At 37.8% G+C, this 23,460-nt stretch overlaps 1 protein-coding gene across 6 annotated transcripts in view; it reads right to left on the minus strand.

The window, feature by feature from the left end:
* The window catches only part of CTNND2 (catenin delta 2), a 691,690-nt gene that overhangs the window by 73,944 nt on the left and 594,286 nt on the right, over positions 1-23,460 (minus strand). For all 6 annotated transcript variants that reach the window (XM_054816775.1, XM_054816773.1, XM_054816771.1 and 3 more), the window contains 3 exons: positions 23,197-23,382; positions 12,438-12,611; positions 852-1,002 (listed from right to left, as the gene is read on the minus strand). In XM_054816775.1, coding sequence (XP_054672750.1) covers positions 852-1,002; positions 12,438-12,611; positions 23,197-23,382 — 511 coding nt within the window. The remainder of the gene's footprint in view (positions 1-851; positions 1,003-12,437; positions 12,612-23,196; positions 23,383-23,460) is intronic.

Below are 23,460 nucleotides of genomic sequence, written 5' to 3' on the forward strand. Positions count from 1 at the left end.
TATCTATTTGTGGAATTCTGTAATTAAAAGCAGAGGAGGAGAAGTATGCTGCAATGATAACAAATTAACACGTTAGCAAAAATGAATAAAAAATATGCTTTTAATGTAAAGAAAAAGTAGGAATAATTTTGTCATGACTGTTGAAATAGTTCAAAATCAAGGAAGTGATTATTTTTCAAAGACAGAGCATGAAAATAAAAGTTCAACGATCCACAGTGTTTGGATTAATTTCAGCTAGAAAACCCCACTGAAAACCTAAACCTGCAAAATTAAAAAAAACCCAACACCCAAGATGTTTGCTTACCATTCCATCAGAATTCAGGGGCAACAATTATTTAAGTAAATTATCGTCCTCTTCCTTCACTGCATATGTGTGTGTGAATCAAGCACGTCCCAGTTCTCTTGCTGGATCTACTAATCTGCCCAGTAAATTCCTGGCACCATCTTAAAATTTTTAAGATTTGTCACTTCATGACCCCAAAATTACTTGTAATAGATAATCTGAGGATTAGGAGTGGCTGCTCTGCTTAGATCCTTGATCTGGAAGATGCAAGTGCTACTGCCAGCCTGGGAATGAAGTGCTAAAGCAGAACAAAGCCATTGTTTTTCTGCTGGAGATTACTGTATGAGAGATCATGAAACATTGCATGATGTTTAATTAATTTAACAATTCCTTGCAATACAGCACTAAGCTGTCACATAAAATCTGAATATGACACATTAGAGAAAGAATTAAAGAAATTGTGCTAGAAATGTGAGAATAATTGTTTTCATTGTGCTCATTCTGCTGCAAACTGGAAAAAAACAAACCCAAAGCCACAGAATATATAGATTGCTTGGAAAGAACATACCTATTAACTCCTTATTTCTGACATCTAAGGCCATGTTTCGTAAAGCTGTAGCGACTGCACATACCACCCGGTCATTGTCTATTCGAAGCAGTTCCACCAGGATTGGCAATCCTTTTTCTTTGCGGACAGCAGCACGGATATACACTGACCACTGTAAAGACATGTAGCAGAGCGTGAAGAAGAGAGTGAGAAATCCACTACAGAAAGCAAGGCATCTGAGGTTATAACAGATACAGAGTAAGGGGTAACAAAAGCATGTGAATGCAAACTCGAAAGAGGGGAAATAATTGCATTTATGATGCTAGGCAACCACTTGATTTGGAACTCTGCAGTAATTTTTTATGGTGGCAGAGAAATTAAATGATGAATTGACTTTACTCCTAGCACACCTGTTTACATTTTTATAGCCCAAGTCTGCAGACCACTTGCTTTGCATCAGCATTTCCTATGCAACACCTAATGATGCTTGTTCACTACTAAACCAACAAAATTTGTATTACAAAATATGTTCAAGAGGTCTGCCTATTTCTTTGTTATTACCATAAGAACTATTCAGTCTAAAAACATGAGAATACTGTTATAATTTCTCTTGTGATTGTCAACTTTTTTGGAAGGAAAAATGAGGACAACTATACATCTGGTTTTGGCACCTGCAGTGGTCCTAACTGAACAACTATTGTATATTGCGGAGTTAGAGATTCACCTAAGAGTTGACCTGAGGCAGGTGCAGGCCTGTGCTGTGTCGTGCTGCATGTACCGCCTGGCTGCAGGATAAAGCCAGTGGCTGATCGTATTGGAGAAGCCTGTAAGCATCTCCCACTTGGCGGCTGGTCATGACATCGCTGCCATGCCCTTGTCTTTATCTCAAAGTGAAGCAGCATGTTCTCATGTGAACATGCTTTATGTTTGACAGTAGAAGTGATGAATAGAGTTGTTTACTTCTAAGAAAATCTCCAAGAGCTCTAAAGAGAGCTTCATGCCAATGAAGCTCTCCGTGGATGGGATCTGCGCAACGTGCCATGCCCTGACTAGGACGTCCGTCCAATGCTGCAAAACTTGGAGTTCCCAGCATCTGAAGGGATGAAAGGTTAACTACGCTATCCTCTTTTTCATTTCGTTGTTAGGTCCAGAAGTTGGAAAAATACAAATGAGACCAAAACTGTGGCTGTGTGGTTTTAAAATCTATGGGTATTGCCAAGTTTGAGAGGCTCGGACACCTGCAGGTCTACTTAGCACAGCTTGCTTCAAAACAAGCCATCTACTAGGCATATATTCCTTCCCACATCCTGAACTCTCCTCTGCAGTTTTCATAAAGCCCATGTTCATGCCTCTTGTACTGATATGTGAAAGGAATTTATTGAAGCAGAGCTTCTCCCTCCCTTCAGTGCTATGGCATGGATGCTTATTCTGCCATCATACTTGGAAGGTGAAGACAAAGTTCTGGAAGCCCTTAGCCTTTGAAATATTTCAAGTATTTCAGAAACCAGGATGATAAGCCTTAGGATTTTCAGATCATGGTGACCCTTCTCTTTTGACAAACATTCCTTAAAGAACAGTTACATTGCAATAGCATTTCTCCATAAACAGAAAGAGTAAAAACAGTTTCCATGAAATAAAGCATTAGGAAATAGTAAGCACACATGCTGTCAGCAGACCATGCTTAACCTCTGCATGTGGCCACTACTTACCGCAGCTGAAGTGCTCACTTTAAAAGCTAGCCTCTGTTTATACTATAGATAGATGCCCTGAACAGCAAAAGCCAGAATGTATTTTCTGATAAGACCAGTAGATACAAAGACAGACAAGGGCTGCAAGGTTGCAATATATGGAGTGTAAATTTCTTTCAGGTGATGTCATTCAAGGGAACTTGGGAAAAAGGAAAATAAAACAGCATTTAAAGAATATTATTTTATTATTTCTCCTCTGTAGTAACCACGCATAACAAAAGCTAGCTGGCTGGACTTTGCTGTAGACAAAAGTGATAATGGTTACAAGAAGCTTTCCAGTCAGGTAAATGGGACATGGGGTTCTCAGCATCACTGAGGACAGTAATGTGTCTAAAATGTAAATGTACCATCACTTTCTTCAGCAAAACAAATAGCTCTTAGGTGAGAGAAGTGGTAGCAGGATTCTTGATTGATCTTATTCTATGATCTCTCCTCTAGTCTCTTCTCTAGAACCAGTGTACAGGGCAATCATCAGATACAGAGCTAAAATGCATCTTAAGGATCAGTGATTTTAATTGCAAGTATCTGCTGAAAAACAATGTCTTTCCTATACCTTGATTTTAATGGGATATTGAATACAAAGGATGCTATGAGAACACCAAATTAATCTAAGCTTCCTGTTTTAATAAAGATATATTTACCTGCCAGTTAAACACACTCTCACCAGCAGCTGTGAGTACCCAAAGCAATAGCTTTTTCCACTTAAAGACTCCCATCACTGTATTTTCTACACCTCTCCCAGGGGAGGCCTCCACTGTGTTTGCTGTGATTACAAGGTGACTGTCGGAGTGAGAGTTCATGGTAGCAGTGAGACTGTTTTGAGAAAGGAGTGAGCCTGCTGGTTGAGGTGAAAGTTCAAGCTAGCAGACAGTATATTGAAAGATGCTGTCGTTCATTGCAAAGGGACATCACGGATGTAGTGCCTCCGATACGGATTACATGGGGAATCAGTGGGAGAGTTTGTTTCTAAAAAAATCTTACTTATGTTTATTCAATACCAGAGAGAATCTAAAATGATCTTACAGATTATTCGCTATAGTATAAAAACCTCCATATTAAAACCTCAGTAAACAGTTTTACTTTGATTTTTCTTTTAGTCAACTATCAAGGGAAAACATAAGCACTTGTTTTATGAAACCCAGGTTTAAAACAGACTTCTTGGGTTGTAGTACTTTCATCATCCATTCCAAAACAAAAGTCTAGAAGAAACAAATTAAGAAATGGGTTTTTTAACCTTAGGGAGAGCAGAAGACATTGTAGGAGAAACACTGAAATAACTCAGTATGAAAAAAAGAGAAAATATACACCTCCTTACTGAATAAATTACATGCAAGCCTACAGTATCCATAATGAGCCAATTAATTTCATCACAATAGTAAAAAATACAGCTCCGAAGTTTTCATAGGGGAAAAATTCAGATATAATGTTTTACAGACGCACATACACACACACACATAAAATAATGGGAGAAAGAGAGAAAAGAATGTATGAAACCTCTCCTCTCCCCTGTGCATTCTTTCCCCCCATCTCTCTCTTTCCAGAGAATGCCATCCGCTTGGGGAAAAGTTCACAGACTCCTCGATGTGTGATTTGCTATCATTTCATCTGCATTTTCAAGTCATGCACCTTAGGCACAAAGACAGAAACGTCTATTAATTGTTTCAACAGTCTCCGGAGAACTTTCAATGTGGAAAATGGTAAGAACTGTCTGTGTCTCTTTTCTTAAGCTGCCAATTAGGACAAGTCTCTGCAAGCAATTACGTTGCGCTTTGCGGATTTCAGGAATGCTCAAATTGAGATGCCTCAAAACAGCTATTTTATTCTCGCAGAGAATGGAAAAATTGATTCGCTCTTGCGTATACTGATCATCCTTTTGTTTGCCTAAAGCCATCGTGAAACACGCCTGCATTTCCACATTGCAGGTCAATTGCTAATTTGAGCGCAGTGAAGTATAAAAAAGAAGAGATGAAAAATCATAAAAAAAAAAGAGACAAAGGGTTTGTTGCCTGTCAGTAGGTAAATGAGGCACTCTGCCAATACATTTAATCATCCTGTTACTCCACAAATCAGTGGCAGTGTCAACGATCAAATAACTATTCAGTCTGTAAAGAGAATGGGCTCCTATGGGAACAGCAAAAACATTAGAGGGAACAAGGAGCCAAAAAATAAAATAAAATCATTATTGTTGTATCAGATTGCAGCTAAATTATCAGAGACAAGCACAGGAGCCACAATCTGTGCATGAATACTCTTTACAGATAATTGAATTCAGGGGGCATAACTACTATACATCACTTTGAAGGTATCTAGTGCATCTCTGTGTCCACTTTCATTAGTAGTCTCCTTTTTATTTTTGTCATGGTAATTAAGTAGAAAATACAGTAAACTGGAAAATTATTTTTTTAGTTTATCACAGTTATTGTTATAAAGGACCCTTTCCAGAGCTGAATGCCTCTAGGGATTAAGATTACATTAGGCTGAAAGTCAACAAAAGAGTAATTAATCTAGATAAAACATTTATTTTTTTCAGAAAAATTGAAAAACATTTAGCCAGTTAATTCCTTTCAGTGTTTCATATGGTTTTCTTTATTCTCCTGTGAAGCGTCACCACAGGAGACCAAACTAGAAAATGAAGACATTTCCAGCACAAAATGAAAAAGAAAAAAAACCTACCAAAATAAACCCACAAAACCTACCCAAGGAACACCAACAATTGTATACACTTGATATTTTGAATGGATTCACTTTCCTGCCATTGACATCAGCATTATTGGAGTACCTCCAGAATATTTCACCACCACATACTTCAGTTTTGACTAGAATTTGCACTGTAGCGGTACAGGTCAACACCTTGACTCAAAGACTTGAGATACTGAATACTAAAGGGTATTGCTGAGACATAAACTACAAAGTGAAAGCCAAATCAGGACAGCATGCATGACAAAGCAAACTAAATTACCAAAAGAACCAGGAAGATTAGAGAGACTCAGAACTTGCTAGGAGAGGCTTAGAAAGAGGCTGTCTGCCAACAGTAGTGGAACAATAGACCACAGATGAGAACTGCATGTTGAATAATCAAAGATCCGACCAGTAATCAAAGAACAATATTCTTCTTTGTCTGATCATACTCAATGTAGTGCATGCATCAGGAAATAAAGAGAGTATTTTTACACTCCATTTAGAAAATTACAGTTCTACTTTACTCAAGTCACCTGACAGAGAGCAAGGCTCTGCAAACTTGGTTATCTTTCTGCAGTTTCTGAAGAGTCCAAGCACTTTCCAGGGACTTTTTCTGCTCTCCGACTGCAGTGTTTTGTTCTCAGAAACGATCCCATCTGGCAAGACCCTAATAAGTTCTCTACGTCTCTGTTCTGGGACAAGAGAAAAGTATTAACTAGGTACTTTCCTCTTGCTCCACACCCTTAGTCAAGCTTAAAAAGAAAGGAAAAATTCTGGTGGGTAAAGATATAAAATTAAATAAATAAATAAGAGAAAACTAAAATGTTGTTAACAGAAGATATCTTAAAAGTCTGAGGAATGTAAAGCTCAGAAGGAACTGCCCTAACACCTTGTCATTCTTGGTTCTGCAGTACAAGTATGTACTGTGTATTCAAAATGATCTGAGAGAAATTACAATGACTTTTCCAAACATTGTACCTAATATAATTAAAAAAGAGAGGCTTTAAGACAAAAGTGACACATCTCATGGGAAGCAAAGTGACTTGAGTATAGTAAGGAAGTACTTTGAGCATGAATTCACCATGAGCTACTGTGCTCCCCATTCCACTAACTGATACCCATGCTGATCTCCTCATGATGTCTGTAGTACAGGTGTTTACAGCGGGTCTTGCTTCTTGATTATTGTCCTGTCCCTTGGATCTTGTTTTCCCTTCTAATGTTTCTCTATTAATTGATGTTGCCTCTTCTATAGGGGGGATTCCACCCAAGTAAGAATTCCTGACAGAATAATGCATTGGTTATTTAAAAAGTTTGTCTTTGTTGATTAGGTGATGTGTTATAAGTGGTCTTCTTTATCCTGTCACATAAGGATTTGTAAGATTGATATTTTGGAGGAAGTGAATGAAAACCTTTTCACTGTAATAAAAAAAAACTTCCTCCTGGAACAGCCCAATGAAATTCCAAAGGGTTAATATGTAAATAACTAGAGTCATCAGAAAAGTCTGGCAAGGAACCCACAATATGTCCTACCCTGATAAGAGGAAGATTGATAACCTAGATGTCTGCTGCTTTAGACAATAATTACTCATTATCTGCAAGTGTCCGGATGGTAGGGAGCTTGAAACTCTTTTCATACTACCTTTTGAAGTAGCTGCACTGACCTTGTGACTGAATCACTCCCTTTTATGTTTTCAGTTTCCTTATCTAATAATTTACTTAATGGAGCTCTTGCTCCCATGAGGCTCAGATTTCTCTAGGATGGAATTAAGAAAATAAATGTAGTTACTTGCCTAAGGAACAAAGACCGAGATCTCATCTAGCTATCTCAAGAGATCAGGCCAATGACCCATAAACCCCATTCATGTGGGTATTGTACCTCTTGGGGATCAAAGGCAGGGACATTCAGTTGTCTAACCAAAGAGCCTCGTCATTCCCTGCTGAGTATGATCAAACATGGAAGTGAAAGGAAAAGCGGTAGAAAGAAGTAGCCAAGGAATGCTATGGCCTCACGCGATTGCAAGACTTAAACAGAGCTGCACTTGTTCCTGATGTTAAGGAGCCCAAGGAACTAACAGACGCTCAGGAAAATGAAGATGGCCATCCTATCATTAAAGCAGATGACAGAAGTTTGTAAAGCCTGAAAAGCAACTGGGACAGAAGACTGGGCACACAGAAGGGACTAACCAAGGCCCAGAGCCAGTGTGCTACCTGTTCTAATGTAAGCCATTACATTGCCAACAAAAACGGAGTAGAACTTGTTGCCTGATTTTAAAAGATATGTATCACCTATATAAGTTATAGTATTTTAAAACAAAACATGATCATATGAATGAAGAAATTATTTTTAAGGGTTTGACAAAACTAAGGAAATCCTACTTGTGGTGACAACACTGTGTTTTTAACTGCATGTAATAGAAAAGGTAGTATTGTAGGACAAGAGGTAGTGGGAACAAACACACACAGGAGGTTTGCAGAACATCAGGAACTGCTTTTTCACTGTGAGAGTGACCGAGCACTGGCACAGGTTGTCCAGAGAGGTTGTGGAGTCTCCATCCTTGGAGACATTAAAAAAACCTGTCTAGACATGGTCCTGGGCAACTGGCTCTAGGTGACCCTGCTTGAGCAGGGAGTTGGACCAGATGACCTCCAGAGGTCCCTGCCAACCTTAGCCCTTCTGTGATTCTATGAGTTCATTGCAACAGGTATTGTAGAAACGTCTCTGGCAGATAAACTGGCATCAGCCTCATTTTAGCTATCAGATATATAGAGAGCTATAGTAATATACAGATATCCCAATATCTCCTTTCTTCCTGAGAGGGAAATTTTGTTCAGAAGGGACATAACCTTGGATTCTTGACATCGTTAACTCTAGGACATTTTGCATATAACTTTTTACATGCTCAGTAGATTTAATGTATTAATAGCCTATTGACCAAGGTGAAAACTAAAAAAAAAAACAACCCAAAAAAACCCCACCCAAAACCCAAAACCTTGCCACTTTTATTCCCACCATCTAAGGAAAAATACCGATGCCAGACTATATATAAAAAGATCTAGGTAGATTTCCTTTTATGGGATGAGTCTTGTAATTTTAAATCTCATATTTTTTTTTAAATTCAAGGTATTAAAATAAATAACAATATGAGGTTGCAGAAAGGACTTCAGGTTTGAGGTATTATAGTGAGAGAAATTTCTTAATAAGCAGACAAGTGTCTTCAGAATACAGCTGAGTGAGTCAACAAACCTATTTTTATTTGTGCACAAACTTGGCAAAACCCAAATTAAATGGCAAAGAAAACTAACAGAGCTCCCAATGAAAGCAGGTACCTAAAGTAAAGAGTCTTCACTGCTTCCAAAGGCCTGTCTCAAGCCTTATTTGCTCAGAGAAAACTCCAGCTAAGCTTGATGAGGAATATATTTGCCTAGATTTTTATTTCGTATTACTAAGCAGCTTTAAAATACAAGTTCACATTAAGTATAATTAGAAAAAGTCTACTTTTGGAAAAAAAATGTATCTCAGAGTGGCAATGAAAGAAAACAAAACCAAAGGCCACCCTTTTTATGCTTGCTCTGTCTACACGTAGGAAGTTTAGGATAAGGGATCTGATGGGAGAAAACATTTTGGGAAGCAATGACTCCCCTCAAACAGAAACCCACCCAACTCCAGGTAGCAGCTGAGTTCTGCAGAAAGGGGTAGATGCATACATGCACCTACAACGCTGACAGCCTGACCCATAGGCTGTCAGGTTGCGCACGTACTCGGAGTGCGTACTGTTAGTGGCCATCAACCCCATCAGGAGGGGGACACGCAGTGACCAACTGCTGGTATCACAGGCCACTGCACAAAGCAGCAGTCAGACCTTAAACAAAGTGGTGTCCTGGTAGTGATGGGGAAAACTTTAATCTGTCAAATCCTCCCCAAAGGCATACATATTTGGACGTCTCTATATATATTATTCCAGAAGGGCCATTCATATTATGCACAGATGCATCAAATAAGTAAATGAACAAAAAAAGAGAGATCTGTGAGGATACACATGTATTTTTCCCTGAAAGGAATGGGTTTGCTTCCTTCAGATTCCAATACCAGTGTCCTCCCTATGTAATGATGTCTTGGTGCAGAAGAGTGAGATGAATGAACTTCCATATTCACCTGAAACAACCTCTTCCAAAATTAGTTCTGCTTTGTATATAAGCTGTCAATCTCTTCTTCAGAACCAGAAAATACATCACAGTCAAGATACACAGATGTGATCTATCCCAGCTTAAATTTTTGCATGGAAAATATCCTTCCTCGTACCTCAGATCAGTATCTTGTTTTACCGGTAAACTTTCATTTGGACCTGTTAATGTGCTTGTCACCAATATGCTCCTTTTTTGATTCGTTATAAATTGTCTTGGTTCTAATAATAATTACACAGACCAAATATTGTATTAGTCATTGTAAAAAAACCCCAAGTTTACTTTGCAGAGGGGTAATATGTGGCAAGACTCTGGCCCAAAGTGTTTTATCTTGACATAGAAAAATTATATGCAAATATATGTACATCACACTTTTTTCGTTTTTGTTAGTATTGGGCTTTGGAAGGAATTCCTGCAACTGAAACAGCGCTAAAAATGTCCTATAGATTAAGATTTATTATGTGCATGTGTTGATTTTATGTGATTGCATCAATGAGAAACTATATTCCCTGAAATAATGAAAACTTTCAGCCTCTCTCAGCTATTAATAATTAAAGCTATGTACTGCTGCTTTTTGTGTTTGAAATTCTCAAAAGCAGTCTAGCGGATTTAGACACATATCATCTGTTAATTCTAGTAGCAGACATTTATCTAAATCCCCTACACAATTTTTTTTTTTTTTAAATTATTCAGGCTTCCTTTTATCTGCTCACTTTCCTTTCATAATGGCATTGGTTAAGCACTGCCCGTGTTACAGTGTTACCTCTTGGTCACTGAAGAGGATTAGACAGCTTTATACCAGAGGAACCAAAAGGGTGAAACAGCTAGAAAAGAATTATGCAAGTATATCAACTGCACTGTATTTTTTTCCAGATGAGGCTGTATCTTAAGAAGTGTGTGAGCATGCCTGGTGCACTGCCTGCCTCATATATTCTGGGATTCTTCTGGCATTAAAATAATGCTAATTGGAAAAAAAACCCCACAATTTCTATTGCTATTAATAGCAATGTTATTTACTTTAATGGAGTTTGCTCTTTTTCTCTCTTTCAGTCTATCATAAAGTTTTTCTTAAAAGATTTCAAGTTAAAAAAAAAAATCTTTTCCCATTCTTTATACAATTACGATTTCTTGGAGGAACTAAAAAAATTAAAATCTCCCTTAGGGATAACCTCTTCCTTTAAGAGTTTTCTATCTTTGATTTCAATCATTTTATAACCAGACGTCTGCAGCAAAGAGAGGTCAAAAGGTGGAAACATCAATGCTTATGTAATCCCCAAAGAGGATTACTCCCCTCACAAAAATGGCTAGTATGACATGTGAAATTAAGGATATTCATTCTGTGTCTGAATATCACTTGTAATGGAATTGGTGAAACTTTAGAAAAATAGAGCAACACGAGAACAACTAAGCTCTTCCTACGGTATCGGCGTGGATAGTATCAAAGTTCACATCAGTTTGTCTAACCCGACACTTTCCAAAGAGCTCTGTGGAGCCTTCCTTCCTCTCCTTGCACACTTCTGCCAACTAATGGATGACAGGCATCCAGATTTATTAGAAATGGGAGAAGGGGCACCACCTGGATTTTAGCACTCCTAATAGTCCTGGCAAATATGCATGCATTGTTTTCTCATTTGGATCAGGACTACACCCATTCCCAGATGGATAAAATACATTTATCGTGTTTCAGTGCCAGGATTACACAATCTGATGTGGTCTACAATATGAGAATAATAAAAGTATAATGATTTTCAGGCACAGGATATACGTAGCACTTTGTAGGATAAAAATCACTGGACGAATACTTTGTTACTCATTTCATAGGCCACTGAATGCAATAGTCCAAGGCATTTTAGAAATTTGGTGGAACACAGTGCTCGAAAGAAAAAAATCACATTCCTTTGAAGATTTACTGAATGTGTCAACTCAACTTCCAATAAAACTTTATGGAAAAAATAAACCCCAATTTATTAGTGTCATGGCTATCATTTCAAAATAAATGCCTAATTAAATTGATGTTTACATATCAGATAAGAATGCCCAAATGCTTAAAACCAAACAGGATACCTTCTGAGACCTCACTTTGATAATTGCATTTCCCCATACATGTGTGTTTTCATAGTAACTGTGAAAAATCCCCACTGAGAGTTAACTTAAAATCAATGCATTATATTTGTAAAATAGGATTAGACAGTTGGTACCTTCACCCAATCAAACCAGTTTACTGTCAGGAAAGGGATGAAGGAATTGCCCTAAAAAGTAAACCAGGCTCAACTGTTATCTTGAAGTTTACTGATTTGTTTTAATCTAGAATTATTTTCAAAATCTAACAAATGAGTTCTTAAATTTTTTCTCAATTCACTGCAAACAGTATGAGAGAGAAAAATGGATTTTTTTACTATAATTGAAAAGTAGGATTAGCTGGAATGGAGTGCCTTGATTGAGCATTTCCTTGCTCATTGTACATATTTAATCATATTGTTGATGTATATTATTATTTTTTTATTTTTAAAAAAAGAAGATGGTTAGATTTCTTGTGTTGGTGTCACATGATTTATAACTTGCTATACTCTTGCCTGCTTTCCCTTAAGAGACAGAATGTCAACCAGTTTCCGCAGTGACAAAACAATATGGTTTCATTTGATTGTCACCAGTGATATTTTTGGCTCATTTCTTATGAGTCTGTCACCATGGATTCATAAAGATGCTGCTTTTCCTCATTTCAATATTGGTTTTCAGTGGTAATTTTTCATACTTGATTTGACCAAGGTGATTTTCACTGCTGTATGCTGACTTGACTTGTCCTATGACCTGACTAGCTGTATCAATTCAGAGGACTTACTTAAAATACTATCTCAAATGTGACTGCAGATAGTTCTGTGAAAACAGAGGGTTATCCCACTACCAGGAGGATTCAGATAGATTTATATCACCAATGTGCTGTCATCTGTAGGGGTTTTTCTGAACTGAAAAGAAAGATGTATCAGGTTAATATTCCTACCTTCCAACTCCCAGCAGCCAAATTCTGCAGTGCCCCTGCTGCCCCCTCCAGCGTGTCTGGATTTGAGCACTCAGAAAGAAGTGTGAGGTAGGGTTTGACTATTGAAGGGTGCCACAGCATCTGGATTCCTTTGGGTGGTTCTGCACAGTCTGGGAGAGGTCCTACGCCATCCCACTGTTGGAAAGTACAAATCAGATTGTCAGCAAGGAACAGTGAAATACTTGAGAATTGCCTCAGTTGAAGCTGTAACATCTACGAGTGCGTGTGTGAAGGCATCTGCCCGCGAGCAGTTGTTCTCAATTTTAGCGTATCACATGATTCTTCATAGAGAAACCAAATTTACTACTCAACACTTCTTACAGAGGAACTACAGCACTGGCAGAAATCACAGTGTTTTAGCTAGCTGACATAACAAAAACATTTTGCGCTGCATTTATTTTTTTGGGTGGGAACAGAAGCCCAGTGAACATGAACATATCTTAAGAGGCAAATCTAGAAGTTGCATATGAAGAGAATTTCCTTTTTCATATCCTGCTCAGTTCTCTGCATCCTCTCTCTCCTCATGAGAAGAAAAAAACAAAATGAAACACTAATGTGGAAAACTAAATCATGCAAGGCCATGAGACCTCTATCCCTTGAAAGGCCCAAGTGTGACAAGTCTTCTCCAACTGCTCAACAACTTCTGGCTTCTCAGTGTGTGAGTTCTGGAGACGTTCAGCCATACAGCCAGCCAGCCATACAGTCTGAGACTCTGATGTAATAGGTGGAACCACCTCTTACAAAACAGACTCTTCCTCTCATTGCATACAGAGTTTTGCCATGAAAATAATCCTAGTCTGATATCCAAAATGGGCAATATTAACACCTGGACAACAAGCAGGTTACTGCACAAAACCCACTTCTACCAGAAAGAGAAACTTTATTCCAGAACAGTGATTCACCTCTCCAGTGGAATACACAATATTTGCACCTAAGCATGAAACATCTTAAAAAGAAGGTAATCCAAGGACTTTTTTTAACTTTTTAAAAACAAAAGATGTGGAATGCACTTTTAATGATATCTTAAATGTGATTCTTATCTATATATGTAATACATATTTTTCTTTGCTTTGAACAGATAGAGGGATTTAGAAAATTCATAGCCTTAATACCAGTGTGAAAAACAAGCCCCAACTTTTTAATACAATCTCTTTTCTAACACCTCTGACACATACTGATTGCACAATATGATACAAAGTAAACCTTTTAATGCCATGCATTAGAATTTACTGTGATGATGTAGATAAAAAATGCATATCATAACATTAAACATCTACTAGACATACAAAGATAGCACAGGCCAAATTAACTCCTTGCTTATATCTGCAACAGTTAATTTTCCTAGCTGATTTAATTAGTTATGAGTCAACACAACGATACTTGCACTGGGAAAAGACCTAGATTCTCTTGTTTTCAGGAAGTATAAATCATCATTTCATTTAAGCTAACTTTAAGAACCTACACATAATTTAAGGAACAATCAATCAAGTCTTATCTAATAACAACTAACATAGCCTAATTTTAGCAAAGTTTTGCTAGATAACTACCACTGAGAATCCAGAACACTATTTTTCTAGATTAAAGCAGAAAAACTAGCAACATGGAAAGCTAGTGGGACCATTTAATACACATGAGCAGTTACTGATAAAGAAAGAACCAGAAAGCTGCTCAGAGATGAAACTCGCTGCACTGGACAAAAGTCACCACAGTTTAAAAGAACTGGCACAGCAATACCCAGTGGTGGTTGAAAGACTACAGGAAAATTGCCTTCTGGAGAAACAATCCTTTCCAATGACACTATTATAGGGCTGTGCCTTTGAATTTTTTAAATACATTTCTGCCTTTAAACCAATAGGTTGATTTCACTGTATGCAACTCAATTCTCCTTTTTTCTCCATATAAATCACCATCCTTGCCAGAAATGACTTCTCGTCAGCTCATAAAAAATACATAAAAACCTGCTTCCTATTTTAACTCAGAATTCAATCATTTGCGCTGTCAGAATTTTTTGCAAAACAAATGAGAAACATGTCTTACAGGTCAAACCTGACCTCACACCAGATTTGGGTTTTGTACCTTAGTAAGTCCACTAATGAACGACTTGTGATGTCCAAGGGCACAAATTCAGGTCTTCATCCATCTCGTTTCAATTTGCACAAATTATGGACACATTATGCAATTGAACAGTGCTTGCAGAGTGTATTTATTACATTATTTCAGGGAATAAATGCATATAATGTATCAAATGTATCAGATCGACCCAATACATTTTTTTGGTGCACATGTGGGGATATAACTTTTTTTTTTAAACTCGGGTATTTTCAGTCCCAAAGACTGCTGAAAATCAGCTATTCTAAAAAGACCTGTATATATGTTCATGCTATGCTGGTACTTATAAAGCACTAGAAATGATACTTGCATTAATATTTAATGTGGTTTTGCCATTCTGCCCAGTAATGAGAAAACATTTTAAAAAAAAAAGTGAGACAAATTACTGCACTTCCCTGTCCTTCTTGCTACTCACTTTTAGCACGTGATTGGATTAATTTATCACCAACTGCGGGGGAAGACATTTTTCTCAAGACACTGTGATGCCTCATGGTCTTTGTAAGGGTGATGGAAGTCATTGGTACCACACCTGCGTGTGCGGTGAAGGTGCAGTAAATCCAGTGACATTGGATAACGTTCTGCACTATTCTTCAGACACGGTGTGCGTGCCCAGAGCACCTCAGTGGCACGCTAGGGAGGGTGTCACTGCAAACCACGCATGACATACATGCTGTGCCTATGGTAGCCTCTTCGAGGTTGTGTGATAAAGGGTGATAGAAAAGATGCTCCTGTGGCTGCTTTCTGGGAGGTAGAGGGCACAAGCAACCATGACCGGTCATGCACTCCCTGTCTCCATGTTTCAGCTCCTCTCTGCTCCTGCGTGCGTGATCTCAGCTAACACTTCACTGAAGGGCTTAATGGCTTCTGGCATCTTCCGTGTAGCTGAGACCAGTGCCTGCAGCTGTACAGCCCAACTGTTGCAGGGCATGCAGCACTGACACAGGTCAGAAAAGAAGCTATTGCAAAGGAGAATTTCCTGATCTTCACCCCATTTGGTACTTCACAAATATAAACATCAATTAGCTGAGTGAAAAAAAAATGTATTTTCCTCAAAATGGTATTACAGTCCATTTTCTCAAATGTTGGCTAAGGCATGGCAGAAGTTGCTTTGTAGTTCACATTGCTCAGTATTAATGAACTGAGGCAGCGTACTAAATGACTCTACCCAATGAATTACTGTAACAGTTACTGTATTGCCGCAGACCATCAGGAAAGATCAGTAAGACCTATCTGATACAGGCTGTGGATGTGATAGGAGCCTCTGAAAAAGTGGATGACCATATCCAATTATTCTTCTTAGCTTATGCTAAGGAGGAAATAAAAAGTCATAAACAAATATTCCTTCCACGCTTCCCTCCTTCAGCTGAAATTACCCACATATATTGTGGTTGAAGCTGACAAACTCTTCGTTATGTGGCTGAGATACAAATCTATAATTTCCTGAAACCAGTGCAAAGAAAGGATGAAAGTCAAGAATAATAAAAAGCCAAATATAAAGATCTTAAAGAACACCAGACTTTTGAGAATAAGAGTACTCTAATAAAGTTTCTGAAGTTTTCACATTACTAAGGAACTTTGAGAGGAGAAAAAGATCACTCGTCTAGATGCTTCCCCATGCCACACAACAGATCACCCATCACCTTTTTTCTCATTTTAATGAAAGCAAATCCATGTTTATAGCGTAATTGTACTGAATACCAGAAAAGGCTTCAACTCAGAGCAATGCATTATCTATATTTTGTTTTTTGCACTAACAGCCTCTAGTTGGAAGGGTTTGTTATTAAGGAGTGTCACACGACAACAGGTTTTTTCCCTGTGATAACAAGTGTTTTATTTTCTTGTATTAAACATGGGTATTTTTATTTCCCCTAGCCTATGCAAAATACCACTGATAAAAAAAGAAAATCTAAGGAAAAAAAAAACCCAAACACCTCAGCAATTACTAAAACGATCTTGATCAATTATCAGACTATCTCAAATGTCTAGGATCGTGCTGTAGCTGTGTTCTTTGTATCAGCAGTAAAAAAAATTATACAAAAATTGTAACAGTCCTCACCAAATGCATTTTTGACATTTCAAAGACTTTTAAACAAACAGCTCCCTCTCTCCCCCACCCCCCAGAGGACAATGGTTTCTCATCCTGCATATCCAGTGTCCATGGAAATCTATGCCAGCTGTCCCTAGGCATGTCAATCCAACAATTTCTTATGGGAACCATTGCCCAAGAGCTGCATTGACCAATGCTGTCAAGAGCAGAAATCTAAAGTAAAACAACAAAAATTCAACAAAATCACAGAGCTTGCTGTCAGGGGTGATGGGAATCCATGCAGCTATATAAAGGAGGCAGGAATGCCACTATTTAAATCAAGTCAAATTTCAGCTTAGACATCCAGGCCTGAAGAAGGGTGGTAAATATAAGTAAAAGTGTCTACTTACACAGAGACTACAGGAGTAGGTTGGGAGAGGGAAATGCTGCTGTGGTCCAGAAACATGTGCTGCCAAAAAAACTGGGAAATTTTTGGATAAAGTTTATTGGATAAGTAATGGTAACCTCCCCAATTTGATGCAACAATGTTTACAATTTTGGGAAAGGTGTTTGGAATGCTTTCAAAACATTCCATTGTTTGGAATCTTTATTATTAATCTGAGATATGAATAAATCTAAATTATACTCCAGATTCTATATTACATTCTTAAAATAATTGTCAATGCCTTTATGCAACTTTTTTATATTATTATGCTTAGCTAAGAAAAATAATTTCATTTGATTTGTCCATTTTGTCTTTGCTTAAAACCAGACCCCTTCCAAATAAAACAGGATGGAGTTCAATCCAGGGACAGCAATCCTTGGCATCTCACCACATCTCCTCCTCACCCCTCGCTCCTCCATAGGAAGCTGAAGCTAATGGCCTTTGCACAATATTCCACAAATTGACAAATACAAATTTCTTTTAATAACCCTGTAGTCTTGACTTTGAAAACAACTTGGTCATATATGATACTGAGAGATTCCCAGGGTATATGAGATGTTTCTGTGTAGGCAAGCAAGAATTTAGAAATGGTTGCTAAGAAGCTCTGTAAGGAGCTGCTCAATAGTTGATTTCTTGCTAAACAACATTTGGCATAATCATCTTCTGCAAGATAACGACGCAACAAGTGGAAATAATATCCTCCCGAAACAGAACATACTGGCAACAAAGTCTTACATCCCTAATCTCAGTTTAGATTATTAGCTAAAACCAGGAGCCACCACCATTTCTCTGTTTCTGTGCTTATTAATTTAGTACAGCTTGGTAGAGTACTGAAATATACTTGGTAAAATAGTGGTCTCGCCACATGAAAAGGCATATCTGACAGCTTTATTTTTTATTCTTTTTGAAATATTATTGCCTTAAATCTGCTATTTCACCTGGATAGAAGAATTTATAGCCCATTTAGCTAGCATGCAAAAGAGCTGTGCCAGTCAATTCATAATGATATATAACTTGAAATGTTGCTGTTATACCTTAAGGCTCCTGACAGAAGGTGAAAGAGAAGGTCAGACTCATTTCAAAAGTGCCACTTCCAATCAAAAATCAGATGTTGGGCTAGATTCTGGGCTGACAAGAATGATCACAGATGGGGAACTCGAGAGGAGCATGAAGCCAACCAGTCAGCCCGTTTCTTCTTCATGAAGAAAGGGAAAGAAATTAAGTAGTGCTGCATGTGTATATAATGGGCTGCATAACAAGAAATAAAATAAGGATTAATGACAAATCCTTGAATTTTTTACTGAAATTGGGCCATACAAGTTATTTTCCCTATCTGCTTTTTGTCCTAGTCCTTGTTTCTCATAGAGCTCAAAGAATAAACCAGCTGGCAGCAGTGAGAATACCAACAGAAGCGACAAAATTTTCCAAAGTAGAAAAATTTATTTCCATCTGAAAAGTGACACAATGCAAGGCAGAGAGGTGAATGCCTATGATGCCCTAGTCAGAGGTGAAGGCGTCTACAGCTGGGGAGCTTTATGTGGTGAGGGCTCAGTAACAGCTGATCACAGGTAAGCAGCAGAGAGAACATAAACAGCAGTGACAGGGAATTACAGTCCTTGGGATCGGAGACAGAAGTGAAGACTGGTGCATCTCACTTATCTTTCCTGAAGCCTATATAGGAATTTTGCTTTTCGTTTTTCTGTACATAATACCAATGCTATATTTGGCTTTTGTTGCAAATCTTTAGAAGGTTTTGGTTTCTTTCGGCATTAAACTTGTGTGACAAAGCACACACCTCAGGTACCTGTCTGAGCCCTGTTAAAGAGTGAAAGAGAGGAAGGACTGTGGGCTCGTTTAACAAAACCCACCTTTATTCTGAAATGAAAAGAACACTTGTTACCTGTGATCCTAAGGGAACTCCTTAAGTAAAGTCATTTGAAAGGTGACATTAGACTTAACTATGAACTGAACAAAGAAACATCTCTTATTTGATTTCAAGATGTAGGAAAGTTGCCATTGGTATTTACAACTGATGTCATTAATGAAAAACATATTCCAATTTCTTCTTGAAAAGTCTTTCAAAGAAAAGCACATTTGATATTACCACTCAGCTCTGTTCTTCTCAAGAAACTTACCAACTGAACTATAACCTAGAAAAACAGTGATAATTGTTTCTTAAATCATAAAATAAAGAAGTTAACTTCTATTTTCTTTACATACAATACCAATGAGAAAGTGACTTTAATGTTACAGAAGGTTTCTCCTGTTTTATGATTTAAGAAACAAACTCCCTGTGTATGGGATTTTTTTTTTAAACTACAGAAAACTGCAACTTCATCCCCATCCACTATCTGAAATGATACATCTGTTATTATCGCCCAATTACAGTAGTTTTGCTACTAGTACTTTTTAAATAAGTTGAATACTTTTATTTAAAAATTAAAGACCACCCCATAAATGCCCATATCGGTCACCTCAGAAGGAGTTCAAGAAAATACACACCTGAGAAACTAAGTGAAGGACTGAAAAAATATACTGTAAAAGGAAAATTTGAAAATTACATTCACTAAAATCTGAACATTTTTTTCTCCATGCTGTTTTGTAAACCTTATATTCTGAGGAAGACTGAAACAGTCTATTTTATTATACAAGAACCCCATGGCACTGCTGAAACAGAATGATACCTATACCCTCAACATATTTTCTGGGGTCATAAAACGTAGCGGGCTGCAGAACTGGAAACCACTCCCTTGTACCAAGGTGTCACAACTCTTAGCGATGTGACAGGACAGGCAAAACGAACAAGTATTACAGGAATCACACCAGTAAATGCCTGGAGTTTTAATACTAGGTTGAACTCTGCTTTCTGTATCTGTAAGTGACAATAATAAGGAGCCTAAAGAAAGTTTTGGGTTTTTTTTTTATATATTTGTGAAGAACTTTTCTGATAGGTAACTAGGTTTGTATTTTCTAGCATGAACAATGTATCAAAAATGGCCTGAAGCTCAATGTTGTGTCTTCATGGGGCACCTGGGTAACTGACTACTTTTATATCTTTCTTATCTTCCGCTTCTTTGAGGTTTCCTTCCACAGGTTCCAAATCCATGATGGTGTGCTATGCTTTATGTATTTCAGGTGTTTTAAATTATTGCATCCTATGCAGATTCCATAGGTATGCCTTGGTTTATTTATGTGTAAAACACCGTCCATCATGAGCATGATCTTCAGAACTATAAGATATTTCAGAGGATAAATGCTTCCCTGCTGAGGCACTTAGAGGAATGAGCACTCTAAAAACAGCATCTTGAGGACAGCATGAGATCTGTTCTGAGGGACAGAACAAGCAGCAGGTAACAGCTTAAGCACTGCAATTGAAAAGAGATTATGAAAGGCATTACCTGGAAAAATGTTAAAAGTCGTGGAGAAAAGCGATGAGATTACCATAAAAGAATATGTACATGTGCAATATACAGGGCAGCAGTCAGCACACAGGGAGACAACGTATGGTGGAAAGGACATGTGAAAACATTGTCCTACAAGTTGCAGAAAAAGTTGATGAGCTTAGTTTAGATGGGGTGAATTCTGAATAACCTGAGAAACACAAGATGATCCTGTTGTTAAAGACTCTTCCCTGGAAAAAAAGAGCCCCAACAAACCACCCAAGAATACTGACTTTTCTTGACACACAGAGAAATGGTAAATAGAGTATTCTTGACTGTGACACTGTCCAGAAGAAGAACGTGATCTGGCTTTCCAGTTACTCCTACTTTTTAGTAGTAAGGAACATACTGGGGTCCTGAAAAACCACAAAACAACGACAGAATCAAAGCAGCAGAATGAATGTGGGTGGGATTTTTTCGGTTTTGGGGTTTTTTTACATAATTGGACTGGGTGGTTTCCAGAAAGAAAGCAAATTGAATATAGTTGTATGCTCATTTTTGCAAAATAATTGGACAAAAAAATTACCTTTACCCTTACCCCAGTTTGAGCTTGCGGTCAAGCTCCATGCTATTAATACAAAGGCACAGTTACATAAAAACATTCTTCTGTTTTTCTTTTCCATTTAGGAGAGTAACTTGGGAGAGCTGTTTCTGGCATGATGATCTTACTGATAGGCTTCAGTTTCAGTAGCATTCTAGTTAACTTGACATCATATTTTAAAGTGTTGAGTATAGTCAACAACAGTCAGGGATCATGACGTGAGAGTAATGCCCTCTATAGAAGGCTCACAAGGCTCCCTTAAACTCCTGAACTGAACAATAGCCACAGGTGAGAACTGGTATATGGCACGATGGGGTAGGCTATCCAGATTTAAAGGAAATAAGATGAAAGAAGAAAAATAATTAGAAAAATATTTCTAATGTTTGTAAGGCAAAGTGGCTCTGTATACCACAAAATTAGTTCTGGAAAGACTAAATTTATTTCCTTGCCACAGAAAAGCCTAGTAAACATAAACCTAAAAATATGCACATAATTTCACTTTTCTTTGGATTTTAAAAATGTTATTAAACCCTTCCATTAGGCAAACACAAGCAGATCTGAGGAGACCTTTACCATGCTGATAATGAACATTCCTAGAAACAGACAAAAGGTATGTAAGAGCAGGCAGAAGCACGTATATTGTAAAGGAAATCAGTCAAAAGAGGTTAGTTCTTTGGCCTGGAGGAGGAGAAAGATCTTCTACAGGGAACCTTTAAAGTACAGAGAAGCCTGACAGCAACAATGAAACAGTCAGTGGTACAGAGTTAAAAATATGAAGCCAAGATCCAGAAATCACAGAAGGAATATAAAAGAGTTGAAAAAGACTTTATATAATGCGTGTATGAGCGCACACGCGTGCGTGTTGGTAAACAGAGCATCAAACGAGTAAGGCGAGTTGCGGTATGACCCACTCATACCCAGACATGCTGTTTTTGTTCCTGCACTTTGAATAACTGCAAGCATAGCATGTGGGAACTGTTAATTCAGGAACAGGGATGATGATTGCTTTATGGGGTAATATTAGTTTGCTTTGGCACTTTTTATCTCACTGTAGCCTAATATGGGAACCTCAACAAAAGGCCATAATAAATTCAAGTTATCTGATGACTGCAGTGTATAACTAGAAGAGTAGGTGAAATTAAAATCTTACTAGTCATGAGCACTGCATTTTTCAGTACCTGAATCTTAGCTTCTTAATGTTCCTATAACTTTTCCACATTAACACAATTTGCCTTTATGAACTCAGGAATATTTCCGATACTGGTTTACATCATTTATTCAAATACCCTCTGTGCCTAATCGCTTACTCAAATTAATATTTTCTTTGAGCAATCTGAAATAGAAATAAATGGCAATGGAAAAGACTAGGTCTAGGAAGAGATGGAGAACTACCTGCTGCCAGCACAGGTCATTTGAAAAATTTCATAAACCAGTAGCCATACTCATTGCTATTTAGTGTGTGTACTGATATGACAATATCTTTCTCTCTAATATCACTGTCAGCATTCCCCAAATTTTAAGCTGTTAACGGAAAAGCAAGGAGATAAATACACTTTGAAAGTCAACCAACCTAAAATAAAATCCTGCAGCACCTCAAATAACTTGAGGAAACTATCAGAACTGTACTTCTCAATCTTTCCTTGGTAATGACACTAAATATACCAAAATACGCATGCTTTTTTAGCATTCACTCATATTGCTTGATTCAGTCCTGTACAGTTTTCTTTCAACGTGTAGAGGCAAAGTACAAGACTAACTTCCAAGTAAGTAACTATACAAATGTAAGCCTGATGCTTGCTTGCATCAAGGCCTCTCTACACACATGCGTGGTTGTGTGGAGGTACAGTATAAAGTATATGCTGATTACATCTGAATGTTAAGATTTTTCATAATAAATGGCTTCCTTTAAAAGACTGAGCAGTTTACAGTATTTATGGCATTCATGACTACAGTTTCCAGGTGCTACCATGTCATGTGCAACTTTCTCAAGCAAACATATTTCATTAATCCAGAGCCGTAAGCTCTCAACTAATCAAAGGCAATGGTTTTGTATATTATGCATCATGCACTTTATATCTAATGCAGTGCATTAATTATTGATATTTTAAATGATGGGCACTTCAACTACTCGCAACACAGCTGCAAGTAACTTTCATTACCTGATCTTGTGATTTCTTTTTCTTCTTCTTCTTCCCCCAGCACCCTGAACTCTCTGCGTCTTTTCCATTGGCATCACCACAGAGTAATCCATCAAGTTCATCTGTTCCCATCTGCTGTCCCTGAGATGTTTCTGCAGCTAGCCTGTATGAGAGGTTCCTCAAAATGCACACACAGTTTTCAACGGTCTGAAGAGCGTGACAAAAAGAAATAAAATACAGAAAACAAAACCACAAAAAAGTTAAAATCGTCCCTTGCTCACTCTG

Source organism: Grus americana, chromosome 2 (genome assembly GCF_028858705.1).
Source record: "Grus americana isolate bGruAme1 chromosome 2, bGruAme1.mat, whole genome shotgun sequence".
Lineage (NCBI taxonomy): Eukaryota > Metazoa > Chordata > Aves > Gruiformes > Gruidae > Grus > Grus americana.